General features: G+C 41.4%; 3 protein-coding genes across 4 annotated transcripts; 1 reads left to right on the forward strand and 2 right to left on the reverse strand.

Moving 5' to 3' along the window:
• Positions 1-605: 605 nt before the first annotated feature.
• Positions 606-4,871, forward strand: cops6 (COP9 signalosome subunit 6). The gene is made up of 9 exons (XM_023398085.2): positions 606-759; positions 896-1,027; positions 1,145-1,233; positions 1,604-1,666; positions 1,764-1,811; positions 1,928-2,042; positions 3,100-3,192; positions 3,457-3,557; positions 4,395-4,871. Exons 1-9 carry the CDS (start codon positions 648-650, stop codon positions 4,533-4,535), a joined length of 894 nt encoding a protein of 297 aa, XP_023253853.2. The 5' UTR covers positions 606-647; the 3' UTR covers positions 4,536-4,871.
• A 455-nt stretch (positions 4,872-5,326) lies between these two features.
• and4 (actinodin4) lies at positions 5,327-8,060 on the reverse strand. The gene is made up of 5 exons (XM_023398009.2): positions 7,813-8,060; positions 7,365-7,428; positions 7,224-7,268; positions 6,930-7,090; positions 5,327-6,438 (listed from the first exon to the last, which is right to left on the reverse strand). Exons 2-5 carry the CDS (start codon positions 7,417-7,419, stop codon positions 5,647-5,649), a joined length of 1,053 nt encoding a protein of 350 aa, XP_023253777.1. The 5' UTR covers positions 7,420-7,428; positions 7,813-8,060; the 3' UTR covers positions 5,327-5,646.
• Positions 8,061-9,126: 1,066 nt separating this feature from the next.
• Positions 9,127-19,048, reverse strand: mcm7 (minichromosome maintenance complex component 7). Of its 2 annotated transcripts, none has more exons than XM_023398162.2 (15): positions 18,843-19,048; positions 16,339-16,418; positions 15,556-15,720; positions 15,247-15,371; positions 14,900-15,080; positions 14,678-14,815; positions 14,435-14,584; positions 14,105-14,219; positions 13,859-13,990; positions 13,277-13,360; positions 12,733-12,944; positions 12,362-12,627; positions 12,060-12,228; positions 10,725-10,834; positions 9,127-9,751 (listed from the first exon to the last, which is right to left on the reverse strand). In XM_023398162.2, the coding sequence occupies exons 1-15, from the start codon at positions 18,871-18,873 to the stop codon at positions 9,526-9,528; spliced, it is 2,184 nt and encodes a 727-aa protein (XP_023253930.1). In that variant the 5' UTR covers positions 18,874-19,048; the 3' UTR covers positions 9,127-9,525. The 2 variants fall into 2 exon arrangements, with proteins under 2 accessions (XP_023253930.1, XP_087027832.1); XM_087171706.1 differs by lacking the exon at positions 18,843-19,048 and adding an exon at positions 17,053-17,162.
• Between the last annotated feature and the right edge of the window lie 205 nt (positions 19,049-19,253).

Consider the following 19,253-nt stretch of genomic DNA (forward strand, 5'->3'; position numbering starts at 1 on the left):
TCCCCAAAGACACAGTTTAAGACATGAATATAATACACTTCTTTGAATAACAACTAATCCCACAGAAAAATCGTATTACCCTATTTTAAGTGTTTAAATTTACATCTATTTCAAACAGACCTGAGCCACACGTCCTCCTCCAAAGTATGCGATCTGGAAAGAGTATAGACTAGACACAAATACATGAGAGGCAAACTCAAGCACACCATTTGCACATATTCACACAGAGGGAGAGAGAGAGAGACAAGGAAAAAACATGCACACAAGGGAGAGAGAGTGAGAAAGAGACAAAAGGAGAGGCTGAACTTCCAGAAGGATGAAGATCCAGATCCAAAACATCTGGAATGAGGCACCAACTGCCAGAGGGGGAGAGGGTGAGGTCCCAGGACGGCTGATGGTCCAACACAGAGAACCCGAGTTAAAAGAGAGAACAGGGAGAGGAAATGGGGGATTTAGATTGTGCACAGAGAAACTTTCCTACCTCAGCAGTTGAATGTGAAAACAGTCTTCTGGTGTCATCATTCTCCACAGTGAGGGTCAAACAAGAAGAAAAACACATTTTTCTGACTATAGCATTATTGTAGTTGTTGTAGATTTAAAGCTCCTCCTGTTTGTGTCTCTCTGTGACTGTAGCCAGCCCCAGTGTTATGGCCTCAGGGGTCACCGGGAGCGTTTCCGTGGCCTTACACCCTCTGGTTATCCTCAACATATCCGACCACTGGATACGCATTCGCTCACAGGAGGGACGACCAATGCAGGGTATGTATGAGAACGTTTCTGCAAGAAAAATGGTTTTTGTTAGAGTGGTGCGTACCTTATCTCTTGTTGCTCTGTGAGTGTAATAAAACAGATAATTACAGTAGATGCTGTGCATTTTGTTTTCTCCTCTGCTCAGTGATTGGAGCCCTGATTGGGAAGCAGGAGGGTAGAAACATTGAGGTGATGAACTCCTTTGAGTTGCTGTCTCACACCATAGATGAACGAGTGCATATTGACAAGGAGTATTATTACACCAAGGAGGAACAATGTAAGTAGTGTTTATGTGTCAAGGGCAAAAATACACTTGTGTTAGTGCATTTACTTTTATGACTTTTTGTCAGGTGCTTGCTGTAGTTTTTCTATAATAATCAATCTCATCTCTCAGTCAAACAGGTTTTCAAAGAGATGGAGTTCTTGGGTTGGTACACCACAGGCGGTCCCCCCGACCAATCAGATATCCACATTCATAAACAGGTAGGCAAAAGTTAAAGGTGCAATATGGACAGCAAATCTGAATGAAAGCAGAAGATGGGTATCTTTAACTCCTCTCAGATCTTCGCTTATTCATTCAGTAGCAAGTGGCGAGGCAGTCCTGTTGCAGCCGTGACCTTGATTGGTCAGATAACAGTAAATATTAAAGCAGTGGCTTTAATATTGCAGACACAGACATATTTTATTAATCATTCATTTGTATACACTACAGAAGTTGTGTTAGTTGAATTCCAACACAATATCAATTAGACTTTTTTACTTTTGTTGTCGGTAGTAAAAGAAAAGTCATCTTACCTCATCAGATTTTTTTTTTTTGGCCTTTTCTTACTGTTGTTTCACTCTCCTCCTCCAGGTGTGTGAGATCATTGAGAGCCCTCTCTTCCTCAAGCTCAACCCAATGACCAAACACACTGACGTGAGTTGCTCTGATTTCTTTCCCTTGAATTGTGAGAAAATAGCACAGTTTTGTATAGATGCAGCTGCTCTAAACGATGCATCTTTTCTGCTTTCAGCTTCCTGTTAGTGTTTATGAATCTGTGATTGACATCATCAATGGAGAGGTACTGTTTATATCTAATATCATCTACATATTTTTTCCTGTGAAGGGACCCTCTTTCCCTAAGAGAAAAGTTTTATCTCATATGTTTTGGTGTTTTTTGTTGTTTTCTTCTCCCAGGCTACCATGTTGTTTGCTGAGCTGACGTACACTCTGGCCACAGAGGAAGCAGAGAGAATCGGTGTTGACCACGTAGCTCGAATGACAGCCACTGGCACAGGAGAAAACTCGACAGGTTTGTCAACCGAACTGTCACTACTGCTCTACTGCTTTAAAGGTTAAAGTGAGAGAGTTTACATGCACTGCAGTATCCTGTTATCTGTAAACCATTTTCACTTGTTTTTAGAGTCGCTTTAATAAAGACTGTTTATGTAACAGTTATCCATAAAAGCGCTTATCTCTGCTATTATCTCAGATTTATGATGAATTGAAATGAAATGGCTTTTCCAGCCACTACTAGCTGAGATACTTGTGGAGTTTCTTACAGTTATGATTTGTTACATTTCAGAAATGGTGTTCTGAATATGTTGTACTATATATTTATGCGTAGAATACGAAGAAGCTCTGCTTTCAAATTAAAGACCAAAATACCCTGATTTGGTCAAGCAGCAGTACATTAGTCCAGGCTCTGGGCTGTTATATGATGTTTTCAGTTACATAAGCCACTTCACCCAAAGGACTCATTTCTGCAGGCTGTGTTGAACACAACTGTAAATTAATTTCTTTCTGGAGAGACAGTGTGGGAGATTCTGGCATCTCACATATATCTGATTCTTCAGTGCATAATCAGTGGATTTTATCAGTTATTTATGTAATGAAGATATTATGTAGACCTATACTAACTAGAACACCCCAAATTAATATTGATAACAGAAAAAAATAACAAAACTTCCTACCTTTATTTGTAACAAGTCAAGTCTTCATTTAAATTTTATAAATTTGAAGCATTCTCTCTTATTCCATGCAAATTAGTCATTGGAATTAGAGAGATGTTGTGGTTACTGTCCCATATAGAGCAGTCTCATATAAAAGCAATTTAAGTCTTTACATAGTATTAAATCAGTGGGAAATAAACACAGATACAGACTGTCAGCATGCTTATAATACAAAGAAATGTAAAAAATACAAACGCTAAACTAAACAGAAATGTCTTCTGTATCACTAGATTTTGAATGAGCCCTAGAAATGTGATGGAATCAACTCTCCTATGACCTGACTAATATTACACAGTGTCAGTAAAAATGGATCCTGTCTGAAAAGGTTTAAACTCTGATATTTTGTGTCTCTGTTAGTTGCTGAACACCTTATAGCCCAGCACAGTGCGATAAAGATGCTCCACAGCCGGGTGAAGATCATTCTAGAGTACGTCAAAGCCGTGGAAGCAGGTGAGAGAACTGACAAGGCCTTTTGATGAGGCAGTGCAGTGAGAGCAAAGAATGTGAAAATAAGTCTGGAAAACAGCTGCTTTTAAATGAGATGTTTCCTTTCCTCACTTTTACGCCATTATGGGAGGCCCCCTCAAACAGACCTCCATAATTACAAGTGCCTGTTTGATAGCATCTTGACAGCATCATCTTACCTCGCTGTTTTAGTGTACTGCTTTACAAGTTTTGCTTTTTGTCCCTTCTGTCTGTTTTCATGTGCTGTAGGAGAGGTGCCATTTAACCATGAGATCCTTCGAGAAGCGAATGCCCTGTGCCACAGACTGCCGGTCCTCAGCACCACGAAATTCAAAACTGACTTCTATGATGTAAGCAAGCTTTGTTATGCCCCACCTACAAACATAAAGAATAGCCCTAATGGATGGTGATGCTTTCATCAAAATAGCAGATGTTAAAGGATGAAGCTGGTGTCACTCTACATTTTTCTTATTATCAACAAAGATCAAAAGCAACAATGCAAAACAAGAAGAATAGAGGGGGGGGGCAGGTGCGTTCACGGTACAATGTGATGGATTTACAAATGATGATAAACATGATTGTTACAGTGTTTAGAATCTAGTGTTAGCATAATTCAGAAGTGTCCGCTGTGTTTTCTTAACATTTTCAGGGAAACCAAAAATCACATGTGTCAGCTTATATATAGTTTCATTTTTTAGAAGAGGCTCAGTAATTTCCTAAAACAACAGGATATAGTAGTTTTCAGCAAACATCACTCAAACGAAAGTAAATAGTGTATTTGTTGGGAATAATTTTCAGCTGTGGATTAATACAAATTTGGTGTCCTAGTATTTCCAGTAGCAGGACAAATAAACTAACATTTGAATCGTGAGTGTGTTCCTAGTTTTGGACAAACTTGAGGTCTATGGCAAAGAGGAATAAACTCTCAGGCTTTGGATACACAGACAATTTTCATAAAATTAGTAGAAAATATAGAATATTACTGGAAAATCTTCAGTGTTCAATAGCAGCAAGAAACAAAGCTGGACAACGCAGATTCTTTTTACCACTCTCCTTAATCCCTCGTGTTAATATTCGGCAGATATTCATAGAAATGGGATTGTTATATGATCACTGTTTGTAGTGAATCTCCGAGTTGTACTGCCAAACAAATGCTTTCTGTAACTATGCCTCTGGTTTCCCTGCAGCAATGTAATGATGTGGGCCTCATGGCCTACTTAGGCACCATCACCAAGACCTGCAACAGTATGAACCAGTTCATCAACAAGTTCAACGTCCTGTACGACAGACAGGGCATCGGCCGGAGGATGAGAGGACTCTTCTTTTGAGCTGGCAGTAAGCCGAGGCAGAGACAAACAAGCACTGCAGTTTCTTTTTCTCTGTTTTGTCTTTGGGTTTTTTTTTTTGGTTTTTTTTGGTTTGTTTGTGTTTTGGTTAGCTAAGACAAATTCTCACACCAACAGTAGCTTTTCAAACCAGTTTACCATTTTCAACCACAAGTGTATCTAAAAGCACTTAATTACACCAATCAGTAAGAGGCTCTACTCTCTCTCGGGTATGCACATAAAATGAATCCACTGTACATGAACATTATATTATTTTACCCTGTTTGTTTTATTGTTTCATGTTTCTGTATGTAATAAATGATCTGCTGATTTTTTTCATGGGACTTTGACTCTTCTTCTTTCTAAGCTTAAATGATTATAATAGTATAGTATACGGTAACTATACCGAACACACAGCTCATAAAAACGTCAGACCTGCACTTTTAAATGAGCCTATGAAAGTCGGCTTCGTGCAGAGGTGGTTTAGCTGCAGGTTTATTGTCAGGTTTATTGTGTTTGCAGTTAGCTCGTCTTTTGAAGTTGTGTTCCTGCTGTTCGATTGCCTTTGGAGGTTTTGGAAAGACAGGCATACGCGGCAGGAAAAGGGAGCAGGGGGGGAGTTATGGCTGCAGAGTTGGAGGTCTAAGAGTCAGCATTTATATGAACTAGACATAATGACCCCCCAGCCTGCACGTTGGCTTTGTGAGTCTGCTCTTACCTTCCATGTGGCAATAGAAGGAGCAAACATTTTTTTCTTTTTAAAAGCATAGAAAGTGAAAACACAACTTCTTCACTGAGGAAAAACAGTTTTTTCACATTTTATTACGTCTCAAAGACCATCTGCATTACATACTTGTATTGACTGCTTTTTTACATGCTGACAGTGATGGTAAATACACAAAGTTGTCAATTTAAGAATAAGGTTTAAACAAACGCTGCAACTTTTCAATGCTTTGGCACATGATGTTTTCTGTGACCGTACACTTGCAGGGAAACTACAAGCTAAAAAAAAAAAAACACCACAAAATATGGAAATTGTGCAACTTAGATGTTTTCTATCAAAGTCTTGTGTGTTTAAAGAGAAACACCTTTCCTCCGAAACATCCTGGACTTTTTACTGACTGTCCTCTGCAGGCTCATCAGCAGCAGCAGCAGGCTCTGGGTACTTGAAGCGGGCTGGGTCGTACAGCTCATCCCTGGGGTCGTAGGGCATAGGGTAGTAGTAAGGGTAAGGGTAAACGGTTAATTTCTTCTCGATGGGTGCAGGAGGGGGTGGCTCCTCCACGGGCTCCTCCTTCTCTTCCACAGCAGGGGGTGGTGGTGGCGGAACCATAATCTTCCCTTTGATAGGCCTGGGTGGGTGGTCAATCAGGCAGTCGGGGTCCCAGTAGGGATCACAGTCGTACTCCATGCCCTTGAAGGTGCGGATGGGGGCAGGGGGAGACTTCTTGACGAGGACTGGCGGAGGCGGAGGTGGGGCGGACTTCATTGGTGGAGGTGGAGGAAATTGAGGCACTGCCACAGGGGCCGGTGGAGCCTTCTGGGGGGAACAGTGGGGGTGGTAGCGGGGGTCGCAGAGCACGGGCACGGCGCCGGTGGGCATGTAGACAATGTGGGGCTTGCAGAGGGGGTCCTTTTTGTTGCACAGGTACAGCACATCAGCCTGGGAAATGGATGGAGCAAGAGGAAGAAGAGGAGGAGGGGTCACTGGGGGCTCTGTGGGCTTTGGGACCCCTTTCATCGGGGGTGGAGGAGGAATAACTTTGCACTTCTTGTCTGTAGCTGGGTCGCACATGATCATCGGCACCCCCAGTTTGTTCTGGAAATAGGAGGCGTTTGGGCCGTAGGTGTGTTCCAGGTACCTCATCTGCTGGTAGAGCATCCGCAGCTTGTCGATCTCATAGAGCTGAGAGGAGAACACACAATCAATTCACCTATAAACCTTTATGAAGATGGAGTTTATATTTATAGATCATATTCACATTTTGATTGATTGATATTCACCATAAGAGCAAAAAATCTTTGTCACAGTTTTCCTTCAGTGTGTGGGCAGTTAAAATCTGGATATTATCTAAACTCTTGTGTTTTTATGCAGCTCTCTTGGCAATATCTCTCTTTAAAACCAGATTTGAATCTAGACAAACTTCCACCTAATGAAATAAGGAAATATTTCACTTCACAACTGAGTGTTAGTTGAGTGGTAATGATTGGAATCTGAACCAATATGAACATGGTCCCACAAAATCTGAGGAGCTCCTTTTCCAATCATTACAGAGGTCAGACTTCCAGAATAAGAGGTGTAAGGAGGTCAAGGGCATCACCCAGAATGAGAATGTGTACTTACATTTATAAATGATCATATCTTTACATGTAGCCTGTAGAGTGCTGGTGTCTTACCCCCTCAGTGTGTCCGATGCTGCTGTAGTATCTGTAATAAGACTGGAAGTCTGGGTTTCCTCTGTACCATCGAGAGTCTGCGTTACGCTTTGGTCTGGAGTGAGTCAGGAAGTCATTTGCTTTCTCTGAGTCAATATTAAAATGACTGAGAGGAACCATTTCTGTTGAAAGAAGAGATGATAACTTTATAGTCCTTTCAAAAAAAAAAAAAGTGCATCAAGCAGAGTACTGTTGAACAGCTGGACACAGAGATAAATTTTTGAAATGACAAAGGGGTTTAATATCTGCAGTTACCTTCCTGCTTGATGGCAGTCAGTAATGATTTGGCCTCCAGAAGCCCTGGAAGAGGAAACAAATTACTTGTTGGGTTTTAATATCCCAAAATTGTGAGACATTTGTGTTTCAGCAGTTGTACAATAAAAAATCAGAACTGACCTGGGAGCAACGTCAGACAGCAGAGAGCCCCCCCCAGCCATAATGTAGAAATCATCTTGAACCCCTGCAACATACAAGGAAAATAAATACAGTCCACACAAAATAATTGCTATTTTATTATTAAAGTAATAATAAAAGTAATATTTATACACCACTATTCACAAAGAACATATTAAAGGATATAAAGGCAAATTCTGTCCTCTGCTCCCTTTTCTTACTGAAATGGAGGCTGAACGAGATTTAACAATATACAAGAAAAACATTCATCTTTATGTCTACCCACATATCAGTGTACATTTCTTAAGACACATAATTGTGTCCCTATGAAATTTAATAAAAAGCAGCTACAAAAGATGAGGTTGTACCATGTAACTGAATAACACCCTGTTTCTAGTTAAATGATCCAACACCGTGATCACCTCAATACATCAGTCCATGTTTTACTCACCTGGCTCAGGAGGCTGTCTTCACTGGTCTGACAGGGCTGAGTGGGTTAAATACTGAGCTCTGGGTCGGTCACGCTGAAACGTTATCTCCTGTCCAATAGGATTTCACTAACTTTGACACCAAAATCTAGTCTCCACCTCTCTCTTTAATACTGTTTAATATGGGGCCTTTGGCGCCAATTAAGAATAAAAAAGCCCCCGGACTTCAGCAGTGAAGCCATAAAGAGAACAGACTTCAAATGGAAACTCCCCATTAAGTCAGGAAGGAAAGCATCACCTGCTGGGACAACTGCAACTGTGGGGAAAATGCTGCCTACTAACACTATATCTCAGCCAAAAAAAAAAAACTGTAAAAAAATCATAGATAACAACCTGCACAGCCTCGAATGTGCCTTTATAATGAGCTGTTACGAGATTTCTAAAATGCTCTCAGATCCTAAAGGTGGTTATTTTTTACCCAGAGAACACCTGCTTTTCGTACCTTGTGACTATGAGGATGGTTATCGCCTTTGTAGAAAAAAGGCTAGACTAAGACTACGACTACATTCTTACAAGATGCTGTCATACAAAACATGACATGTCATACAATTACATGTTAGTGAGTTGATGCAAAGAGAGTTTCAGGGTTCTCATTCAACTTGAAAACTATATAACTATATACCCATGCAAAATAACTCTCACATTACTACAGTATACAGCAAATACAATCAGTTTTGAAAAAAGATGGCAGTAGCATTCATGAAAAACCCACAGTTCTGGTGACTTAGTTAAAATCAGCTCCACTTTGACCAACCACAACAGTAAAATACTGCACACATTAATACATTAGCAATAATCAAATTTATATTAGTGTAAGTCACTGGTGTTTCCTTTCAGTACCTTTGATACATCAAATATTGCTGATAAAACCTTCATACTTTCACTGCACATGTTCAATGTATGAGTTCTGTTTGTACAGCATGACATTCCCTTTTCTGAATATGAACACTTCCTCTGCTGCTGTCTTGGTCTTTCATGATAAACTGAATGTTTTAGACAGATGGACAAACAAGCTAATTTAAGATGACACCTCAGGCTTAAAGTAGCTGCAAAAGGCATTTTCCACCATTTTTATGGACTAAACCATAATGAAAATAATCGTTAGTTGCGACCCTGTATGTTAGCATGTTTTATGAGCAAGACATGTAAAACGTGTTACTGAAAGCAGCAATTATGTCAGAGCTGCTCTAGTAACAAACCAGGTGTTCAGAGGTGATTGTGGCTTTTTTCTTCCCATTTCATGTTCACACAGGAGACAAAATGAACCAAATACAGCATAGTATTGAACCAACAATTTATTATAACAATACAAGGCTCAATGTTAATTTATCTTGCCTGATTTGCATTATAAAGTATAAAATGTACAGAAATGTTCCATTTCAGCCGGAAGCTTTAAGCTTTAAGCTGCAGACAGCACAACAATACCAAAGTTCTGACATATTTACAAGCCATTTACTGGTGAACAGGAATCTTAAACATAAAACTCTATTGACCTCCAACAGCAGGATATTCTTGCAAAAATAGTCATGCTTAGAAAATGTCCAGGTTCAGCTTGACTTGCTGCTGGAGGAGGAAAAATAAAGAGCCATAATACAAGTCTGTAGAAAACCCACGATAAAGAGTTTTCCCCTCAGGCGTCTGAAACCTGCCACGCACAAAGATGTGTCCCAGGTTCTTCAGACGAAGGTGATGCGGGTGTGGGCCTGGTTGACCTGCCACACGTTCAGCTCCTCGTACTCCTCCAAGGCCTCCTGGAACTGGGCGGGGGTGAAGCCACGAGAGACACAACGCTGCTCCGCCTCAGCCATGCGAACGACGCCGCCGGCTCCACCACGGCCCGCCACGCCCTCTGCGGCGAGCTCACGAACCAGAGAGAAGATGACGTCGGCTGGACGCTGAGTCCTGTACAGGAAGAATGAGAGTTCAGATGTTTAGACTAAGTGGAGGAAAAGTTTTGTTCACACAGACTGAGATTAGTGTCAAGTACATGTTTAAAATGGAACCTGTACAAAGCGAATGTTCTTTTAGAAAAAGGTCAGGTGTTTCCACTGTGATGTTTTCACAGCACATATTAAACAAGATACATGTTTGTTAGTGAGGTTTTGGTGCTGCTGGAGCTGGGGGATGGATTTTGTGGCAGGCAGGCGTGATATTGTTGAACGACTAGGAAACTGCACAGTTTCTTACAATCCCAGGAAGACATCATGGTGTTTCACTTTATTGATCACATAAGTGCCACAAATAGTAACAAGAGCTTGAGAGAGAAGATCAAACCCAGTGTACTTTCCCACCTCAGCACAGATATCATTCATGGTGTGAAGTAGGTGTGAATGGAGCATTGCTTTTGGAAAGTTTCAGAAATGGATGGATAAAGACCACCCAGCCAACAAGCGGTTCAAACATAGTCTGAAGCTGGTTTAACAAAAATCAATCCTTTCATCTCACCGTCAGCATGAAAGTAAATAAATGCAACTATTTCTTTAATGAAAAATCGACTTAAAAATCTGAAGCCAACAAAAACTAGGACACAAGCAGCCAATCTGAGGCCATTTTAAAATTAGAAACATGGCTCTTTTCTCCTCCTATTGTTGTTAAAAGCCTCTGGGAAGTTTTCAAGCACTGCCTGGAGAACAGTTTATGGTAAAGGGGTGTGAACACGTCACTAGTCTTGACGCCTGCTTCGGTGAGCATGCTGCCGTGTGAACAGAGCGCCATAAAAATCCCGAGGTTTTACAGCTTCCTCCAGGATATGCAGCTACTGTTATAGGCATACGAGAGGCTCATAAAGAGAATTTTAGGTACGACGACATCCGGTCACTCATGTTATGTGGAGCTGGTGCTGACTTAATGTTAATGTTTCCATGTTAATACCAACCTTGTGCTGCTGGATTTGTCAGCTTGTAGCGAGTCCTTTGACATCTCCATCAGTCTCATTGCCTCATTCACGTCCTCCTTCTCCACAGTGTCCATCATGCGAAGACGAGCCTGAAGGAGGACAACAAAAGGAAAAGAGGGGAGTTTGTTATTGAGAGGGATATGAATGCAAAAACACACACACTGGAGAATTTTGCTAGACAGCAGATCCATCTTGATGACGTAGGCTGCGCTGTGCCGGCACTGTCAGACCGAGACAAGTGCAATGCCCTCTGGGATGGTCGGCAATTGCCCAAGTCTCCGCCTCTCAACACCAGCTAGTCTCTCTACAGATTGAAATTAGAACCTCTGACGGAAATGCCAGAAAAAAGAGAACCAGGATACTTTGAAGATCGGGTTTCTATGTGAAAATACTGACGACAGCTCTGGCCATGGTCAGTTTTGCATGGGTTTGCACAGCTGCACCTAACGCACACAGGCTGACTGCCCACCCTGCAAAGCTGGCCAGGATCAGAAAAACCTCTTACAGTATCTCGATTATGAAGGTGTAACAAATCATCTGTAGCATTAGGGCAGATGCAGAGTTCAGTTGTGACGTATTCTCAACATTACAATTCAAGCAGTTTCTGGCACACAGGCGTGGTTGTGGCAGCCGTTTGCCCCCTTGTGGAGATCTGTGTGGAGCACATTGCCGACCTGTCTGCATGAAGTGCTGGTTTTGCAGTAGGTGGATGACTGCTACCTGCACAAACAGCACTTTTGGCACCCAGAGGCCAAGACATCAGATAATAAACACTCCTTCAGGAAGTATTAGGTTTTTACTTTAGATTTCTGCCACTTAGAGTCTTTTTTAGAAAACCTAAAGCACAAATACAGTTTTTACAAATCATGTAAAGGGATCCATCTGATTTTGATATTGCTGAGTCATTGGGAAAGCTGACTGTATCTTCGGTGTTCGACATACTGGAGAGCTTTTGTCCAGCGTGAGAAAGAAGTGCTCACACTGCAGTAGGCCAGGTTATCATCACTACCTGCACTGTAAGCACTTTATCTCACACTGGACTATTGATGAAGGTACACAGGAAGATGGAATCAATTTAACTAATTAAATATTTATAATAACGGCAACTAAACATTAATCCACCAATCCATATATATTTGAGACCTTTCAAATGTTGTATTATCAGTGAAGGCTAAATGTATAATTAAAGAAAAAAAAAAAAACAACAACAACAACAACATTGAGGAAAATTAATTTGATGCGGTTTCTGACAAAATCTATCGGTAAGAGTTTCCAGTTTAAACTACAGCTGACTTGCAGAGGTGTAATTCTCACCAGGGCAGTGGACAGACGCAGGATGGAGAGGAGGGTACGGGCAGAGGTAAAGGTAGTGTCTTTGCTGACTCGGGCCTCTTTCCTCATCTCCACATAGGCAGCAGTGATGTAATCAGCCAGTAACTCAGGCACCACAGGCTGCTGCTTCTTACACACAGCGATGTAACGTCTGAAGGGGAATAATTCATAATTGAGTTGCTATGTTTGTCATTATACTGTTAAAATTCACCACTCTCTTTTCTTAGTATAGCAGTAAATTAAAAACAATTTGAAACATTTTGAAATATAATGCAGACCATCACCTCATCAGCTTCATTTCGATGGGGGTAAAGTGAGTGGGTGGCTGACGGCAGTGCTGGTGGACATAGGTGATGTGCTGGGCCAGACGCAGGTCGGCATCAGCATCCGGCTTGTCCTGGATCAGCCACAGCAGGTCGAAACGGGACAGCAGAGCGGCCGGCAGCTGAATGTTCTGCTCAATGCTCTTCCTGGGATTGTAGCGGCCGTAGGCGGGGTTGGCTGCGGCAAGAATGGAGCATCGGGCATTGAGGGAGGTCATGATGCCCGCCTGGGGAGGAGACAAACGGTCAACATGTGTTTCACAGGCATTATATTTCCATTCATCCATAGTTAGTATAATTAAGCTACAAGTTGTAGCAATGCTTCTGTTTACCTTTGCGATGGAGATGGTCTGCTGTTCCATCACCTCATGGATGGCTGTGCGGTCAGCGTCAGCCATCTTGTCAAATTCATCAATGCAGCAGATACCCTGGTCCGCCAGCACCAAGGCTCCACCTTCCAGGGTCATTTCCCCAGTCAGGGGGTCACGCATCACTGCTGCAGTCAGACCGACACCGGATGATCCGCGACCTGTTGTGTACTGGCCTAAAAGAGGAGACATAAAGAGGAGACAGGAGAAAGTTATCGAATGAAATGATATACATTTCCTTTATTAAAATTGCATTCAAAGCCTATTAAAGACATTCAGACACAGGTATCAGGTAGTCAAAGTGGAAACTATAGTTGTGCCTACTTCAAGGTTTCCTAATCCTTCAAATGTCCAGCACTGGGCATAAAAAAGCCATCTCCAGTCAGACCATCACATCTAAAGTTAATATTTTACCATGTAAGCTCTAATGGAAAGAAAAATGCCTTACTGGATAAAATATTAAACCAGATAAAAGGACTTTTACTCCGACAAACAGGACTGTACTCACTTCGAGGAGCCAGACGGTCAATGTAGGACAGCAGCTGGGACTTTGCCACTCCTGGGTCTCCCATCAGGCAGATGTTTATGTTGCCTTAAGTGGAAAGAGTCAAAACAGGAAGAGTGTTGCAGTTATTACAAGATTTCATAAGGGCAAATACTTGTTTGAGCTATCTCCTTGTTATCTGTATAATATGTATTAAACAATTTGTAGTAATGTGGCATAAAGCGGAACTCCTGTTTATCCATTAAAAAAAGAAAAGTGTTTTGCTCCTTTAATAAACCTATTTTTATAACATTTCAGATAATTCACCGTTGCCAGATTCTAAAAAACGTTTAAAAACTCTACAAACTGTAATAACCTCCACTATTAGATATATAGATATTTTTTTCCATTATATGATTCAGTGGAGATACTGACAAATTATTGCCCTACAATAAAAGGAATATTCCATGGGATAAAAAATTACCCGGTTTTGTTGGGTTATGATCTGCAACTTTGACAACTTTTATTTCCCCTCGGAGATAAACAGTCAGGAATTGCCTGTCTATCGTTTAAGAAGAGGTTTAGGGGGCTTGTGCCAATGCTCACCTCGGATTTTCATGCCTTTAGGTGCCTGCTCCACTCCTCCGACCAGCAGCAGCAGAAGAGCCTTTTTCACATCTTCATGTCCATAGATCTCTGGTGCTATCGAGCCGGCTAGTTTCTCATAAAATCCTTCATCTGCAACAGAGAACAATCACCTCAGTTGCTAAAAGAGTGAGACAACGAACTGTCTTGTCAGGTTCTGGCATTCATGTGGGTCAATGTAGTTTCATTTCCCACACAGACCCCCACCTGTGATGCTGCGCATCTCCTCGTCAGTCAGCTCCTCGTTACCGAGCTCATCATCCTCTGTCTTGTTCATGAGTGTGATGTTGTGGGCCTCCAGGTAAGTTTCTGACAGAAGACCCTAAAATGTCCAAATCACAACATTTTATGGAGGGAGGGAGTCTTTGAGGTAGAGATACAGTTTGGGACAATTGGTACAGTGTTAACCCATTTATACTTCCTGAAAACTAACCACTGAAGTCACATCTACAATTATGAATCTTCTTAAAAGTCAGAGTTTGGGGTGTTGTGTGGTCTGGGTTGACATGAAACATCCAAAACTCAGGTCAAACTTACCTGAACAGCTTGTTTGAAACCTGTGCGCAGAAGAGGGAGGAAGACTCCTGTGATGGCTACATGGTCTCCTGGCTGGGAAAGACGCGTGTTTTCTCCACGGGCGTACACCGACATGCTCCTTGGAATATTACCCACAGGCACCTGATCACTCTATAAAGATAACAAAATAAACTGATAAGAAAACAGAAACTTGCAACAATTTATGGCCACAACTGAGTATTTTTACTGTGTTTAGTTCCTTACATGTTCCTGAATACGAAGCTCCTGGAATTTGACAAATTTGGAGCCTCTGGTCTGCAAGTAGAGACGGCCTCCAGATTTGTTGGTGACACACTCTTGGCTGGGACACATGATAAGGGGCATGAAGGAAGGAGACTGAATCTGAAAGACAAGGAGAAAGCATTATGAGGGATATCTGATTGTTTTAAAACATGCCACAAGATGTAATTGATTACAGGATCTTACTGGTTGATAGGTCTCAGCACCACACTGGTCACATGTGTAAGTAGCCACAGCCATCATTGGTTTAACCTCAGTGGCACGGGTCACTATGCCTCGAACTGCCACCAGGTGCCCGATGCTATCAGCTCGTACATCACGCACCACTTTAGGTTTAGTGGTTGTGGGAGACTTAAAGTAAAGCTCACTGTGGATGGAAGATAAAGTTCATGAGAAAGGTATTCATACAAATAGAGAAAGATTTACTGTTTTTTTTTGAAAGACTGAAAACAAATCAGGCACTCCAACTAGCATTAGTGAATAACCAAAAATTGTAAAAAAATAAAAATTCAATCCTCTATGATTAAACTTACAATCTCCTCATGAGTTCAGGCGGGTATTGGTTACGTGAGTCTCGAGTGTCTGCAGGGTCACGACCCCTCTGTTCCATCATCAGCCTGTGCTCAATGTACACGTCCAGGGAATCTTTGGCCACAATCTGGATACAAAAGCGTGTATGCATTTCAATTTTAATGAGCAGGGATGTAATGGGTGCATCAATAGTTGGAACTCTGAAAATTAGTCTGTTTTTAGGTCACCCACATTACATATTATTGGAAACCTAAAAAACACTTTGATTTTGTTTAAATCCTGTACAGGATCAATTATGCAAATCTACGTACTTCTCTTTCTTTGTACTCTGGCAACAGCTCATGGATGGCATCAGCGAACAGGCCTGTGTAGCGTTTGGCATTCTCACAAATGCTCTCAACCAGCTCGGGGTCTTCTTCAGCCACATCATCCAGTTCCACAAAGACAGACACCTGCTCCCTGTGGGCCAGTGCCACCTGTATACACAGACACGCAATTAGATGAGCCACTTAATTACATGACCTTGTCTGCAGATACAGATACTGCTCAATAACAACAATGGACACCTGTACACTTTCACAAATTGGGCAGGCTGTGATATTGCATCCAGATACAACTTCATAGTCTAGCCTGATTACGATGGCCTGCGCATTTTGCAAATACATTTAGGCATTTTATGCACCCATGTATTTACATCAAGTATGTGTGTATACCTTTCAGTTGCACCACTCAAACCCAAATGTCACATACCTTTTGTGTGAACGCCCAATTGAAAAGCTGATACATTTTGTATCAAAAATGCATTTGATTAAAAGAAGTGCTTCAGCCTCTAGATTTGAAGGCATTTGCTTTTTGGCAAAAACTGATAAATTACTGTTCAGGACTGAGACAAATTATGCCTAAGAAGACAAAGAGCAGCCAAAAAATGTATTCAAAAAAGGACAAAAGAAAACTCACACTCTACCTAATACATCAGTACTTTTCCCTACCAAATTTATTCAGTTTGGTGTGATAATTTAAACCTTCCTAGTGAGGCCCAAAACAGTCAACTCTGAAAGCTACGCCCATTTTTACCATTTGTTTACTATACTTACAAGCTGAGCTCCATATTTGAACACCTTCTTCCCATTGTCATCCTCTGTGTAAAACTCCTGCAGGAACCTTTTGCATTTATCTGCAAAACAAACAAAAACACCTTTAGCTTTATTTTATGTCACAGCAGGAGAAAGAGAGAAAAAAAAAAAAAAAAAAAAAAAAAAAAAAAAAAAAAAACCAGGCCACATCCAGCAAACACTAGGTGGAGATTGTTTGTTAGCTATATGTGCACACAAAGAAATCATTGTTTACTGATGTTATCTTCTCATTTGTTTAAACATTAAAAACAGCTTTTTGAGTTTAAAGGTTGTTGAAAATGTTCATCAACACCACTACCACCAGTGGGCCTACAAACTGGGAGCTAATTTGTTGTCCTGCGACGACCCCCTTTGTTGAGTAACATGGCATCCTGTAATCTCGATGAGTCACTATTGCCTACAGTAAAGCGCTAACTGCCACTGATGTACTGCGTGAGCCAAATTCCCCTTCAGTGTACCTACTATCATAGTTTTGGGGTGAAAGGGGTGACGTTACGCGGCAGATCGCTTCAGGGTAAGAATGTAAATACAACAACAGGCGCGCTCAGTTCAGTGTCCATTTTTAGGGAAAATATCCCTCACTTCTCGAAAGAACCACAACTACTAACAATATTTAATTCTACGTTGCAAGAAACGAAACTAGTAATACCACGGCGATTAAAACGGCCCACTTACTTTGACGCTGTAGCAAAAAATCAGCAGCGCTGGTTTATTATTTCTCTGTTCGAGGATGTTATTGTAAACAAAGCAGCACATGGCTTTTGTGCCTCGTCACTCATATCCCTCCGCGATCCCTCCGCTCTTAAAAATAATCCCGGCTGTTGTTTTCAACCCGTGGCCAGCCATCTTCTAACGTTAGCTTAGGTTAGCTCAGTTGCGTCGAGTACGGACAGTTCCTTCGATATTAGCCATTGTTCTTGACATAAATCACTGAGCGGTACGAGGTCGCCGATTTAACGTTTAATGCTTGTGGTTTCTGTCGGATAATTCAGTCAAAGTAGAACTTCTGAGCAGGTAGTTTGATGGAGCTATTGAATTCACAGATTGAGCGATGACTCAAGTCAATGTAAAGTTTCGGTTTTTAAAAACGAGACAAAATAAATCCAAATAAATTGTTGCAGGCATACTGAGTAACTGGAATTTGAAAGCCAAATCATGTTTACACTTTTATTACAAATCTTCATTCCTAACGTACATTTTGAAATAAACCTAATAGTTTGAATATTAGCAACATATATTGGGCTGCCTAAAACGTTACCGTAAACATTACGTTATTTGCGTTCAGTTCATTAGCGTTAAGTTCGTGTTTAAACACTTCGTGTACCCGAACTTCACATAAACCAACATTTCGAAGTGTCCTTAAACTAGTCACCGGGGCGACTCACCAGCTGGTATTTTATCAAAGCAGTCAGTACATCTAAATGCAAAATGGCACTTTAACTTGTGTAACTGACAGCCAGTTGGATAAGAGGGGTAGCTAACTTGCTAGCATGCTACGGTAGCTTTAACGTAGTATGGAGCAGCTAACTTGGTGGATGTTTAGTGGAGCAATATGTTGGATTGGAGACGCTTTAAACGCCGGAAACAAGTGAACGGAATGGACATTGTAGGTAGTGATAGGTTAAAATAAAGTGCTAAAATAACACTAGGTAACATATTGATGTTAACCGTTTGGAAACATTTACGTTAATATTGCATTGTTACATCATGTAACAAGCTTAAGCCTTAACAAAACGCCGCTATATTTAAAACAATTGATACGTTTTATCTATCAAATCAGCCTGAAATGTGGTAAATTTGTCTTTGGTAAATTCAAGACGTGCATTGAACATGCCCAATGATGTCTAACGTTACAAGTAACTGCCTACTTGTCTACAGCTGCTTTATCATAAGGTATGTTTTCATGAAATGAACAAAACGAGCATGTGATATCAACTTTCTAACGTTATTATCTCGTTACCAAGATATCTCTCTGCGCCCTCATTAACTTACTAGCTTAAGTGCAAGTTATTGTTGGACATGTGCTTGCACACTGGCGCCTGCTCCTTTGTTTAAGCGGATCCATCCGGGTCACTGTGTATTCAACAGGCTCACAGAAAATGCTTAACTAGTTCCTACCAAGTTATCTAGCGATCAAAAAACTTTGTGCAACTTCAAGGTTAACAACATTCACCCACATTGCGGATTTAGTGAACAAATTCGCAGGCAGACTAAGATGCACAACTTTGAAGGTTGTGGTCTAAGCTTAGTAAGTTAGTGCAGAGGGGAAAACAAGGAGGTAATATAGTAGTGTCTGAATAACACCATTTTGACTGAACACAAAAAATTGGCTGATTTTATAACGAATACACATCACGGTTAACTATCGCTGCGTTTTCGAAGAGCATTTTATGTTAAGTTAAAGGTTCGGTCATTTAGGCCAGCCTGTTGCTGCCATGCCGTTATTGAGAAAGTTCACCCATTACCTTTCTCTGCCGCATAATCCTTACGAGCCATGGCTGCAAACGTTGACCCTCAGGTGAGATAACGTGATTCCAAAACCGTGAAGGTACCAATGAACAAAAATTATGTTTAAATTCGCGGTTTCGTTCCTTCACTATCACGGGAGACCTGTATTCATTCACTCGCAGCTCGAGTTTCTCCCCGGTCGCGGTGCAAGAACTGGCGCGAGTCTGACGTATCCAGCAGCCAATCATGTCGCTTCTTTCCGCAGGGAGAGGCGGGATTTTGTGATGGCGCGAAAGTTGCGGGCAATTACGCGTCACGTGCTTCTAGAAACTTCCGCCCTGTTTGTCAGGAATGGCGCGAAAGGCGATGATTGGATTTCATTACAACTGAGTGACCCGGGGGTGAACCTGAACTCTGACGCTAGGGGC

Source organism: Seriola lalandi, unplaced genomic scaffold (genome assembly GCF_002814215.2).
Source record: "Seriola lalandi dorsalis isolate HSWRI2012SDOR001 ecotype SW California unplaced genomic scaffold, Sedor1 jcf7180002054972, whole genome shotgun sequence".
Lineage (NCBI taxonomy): Eukaryota > Metazoa > Chordata > Actinopteri > Carangiformes > Carangidae > Seriola > Seriola lalandi.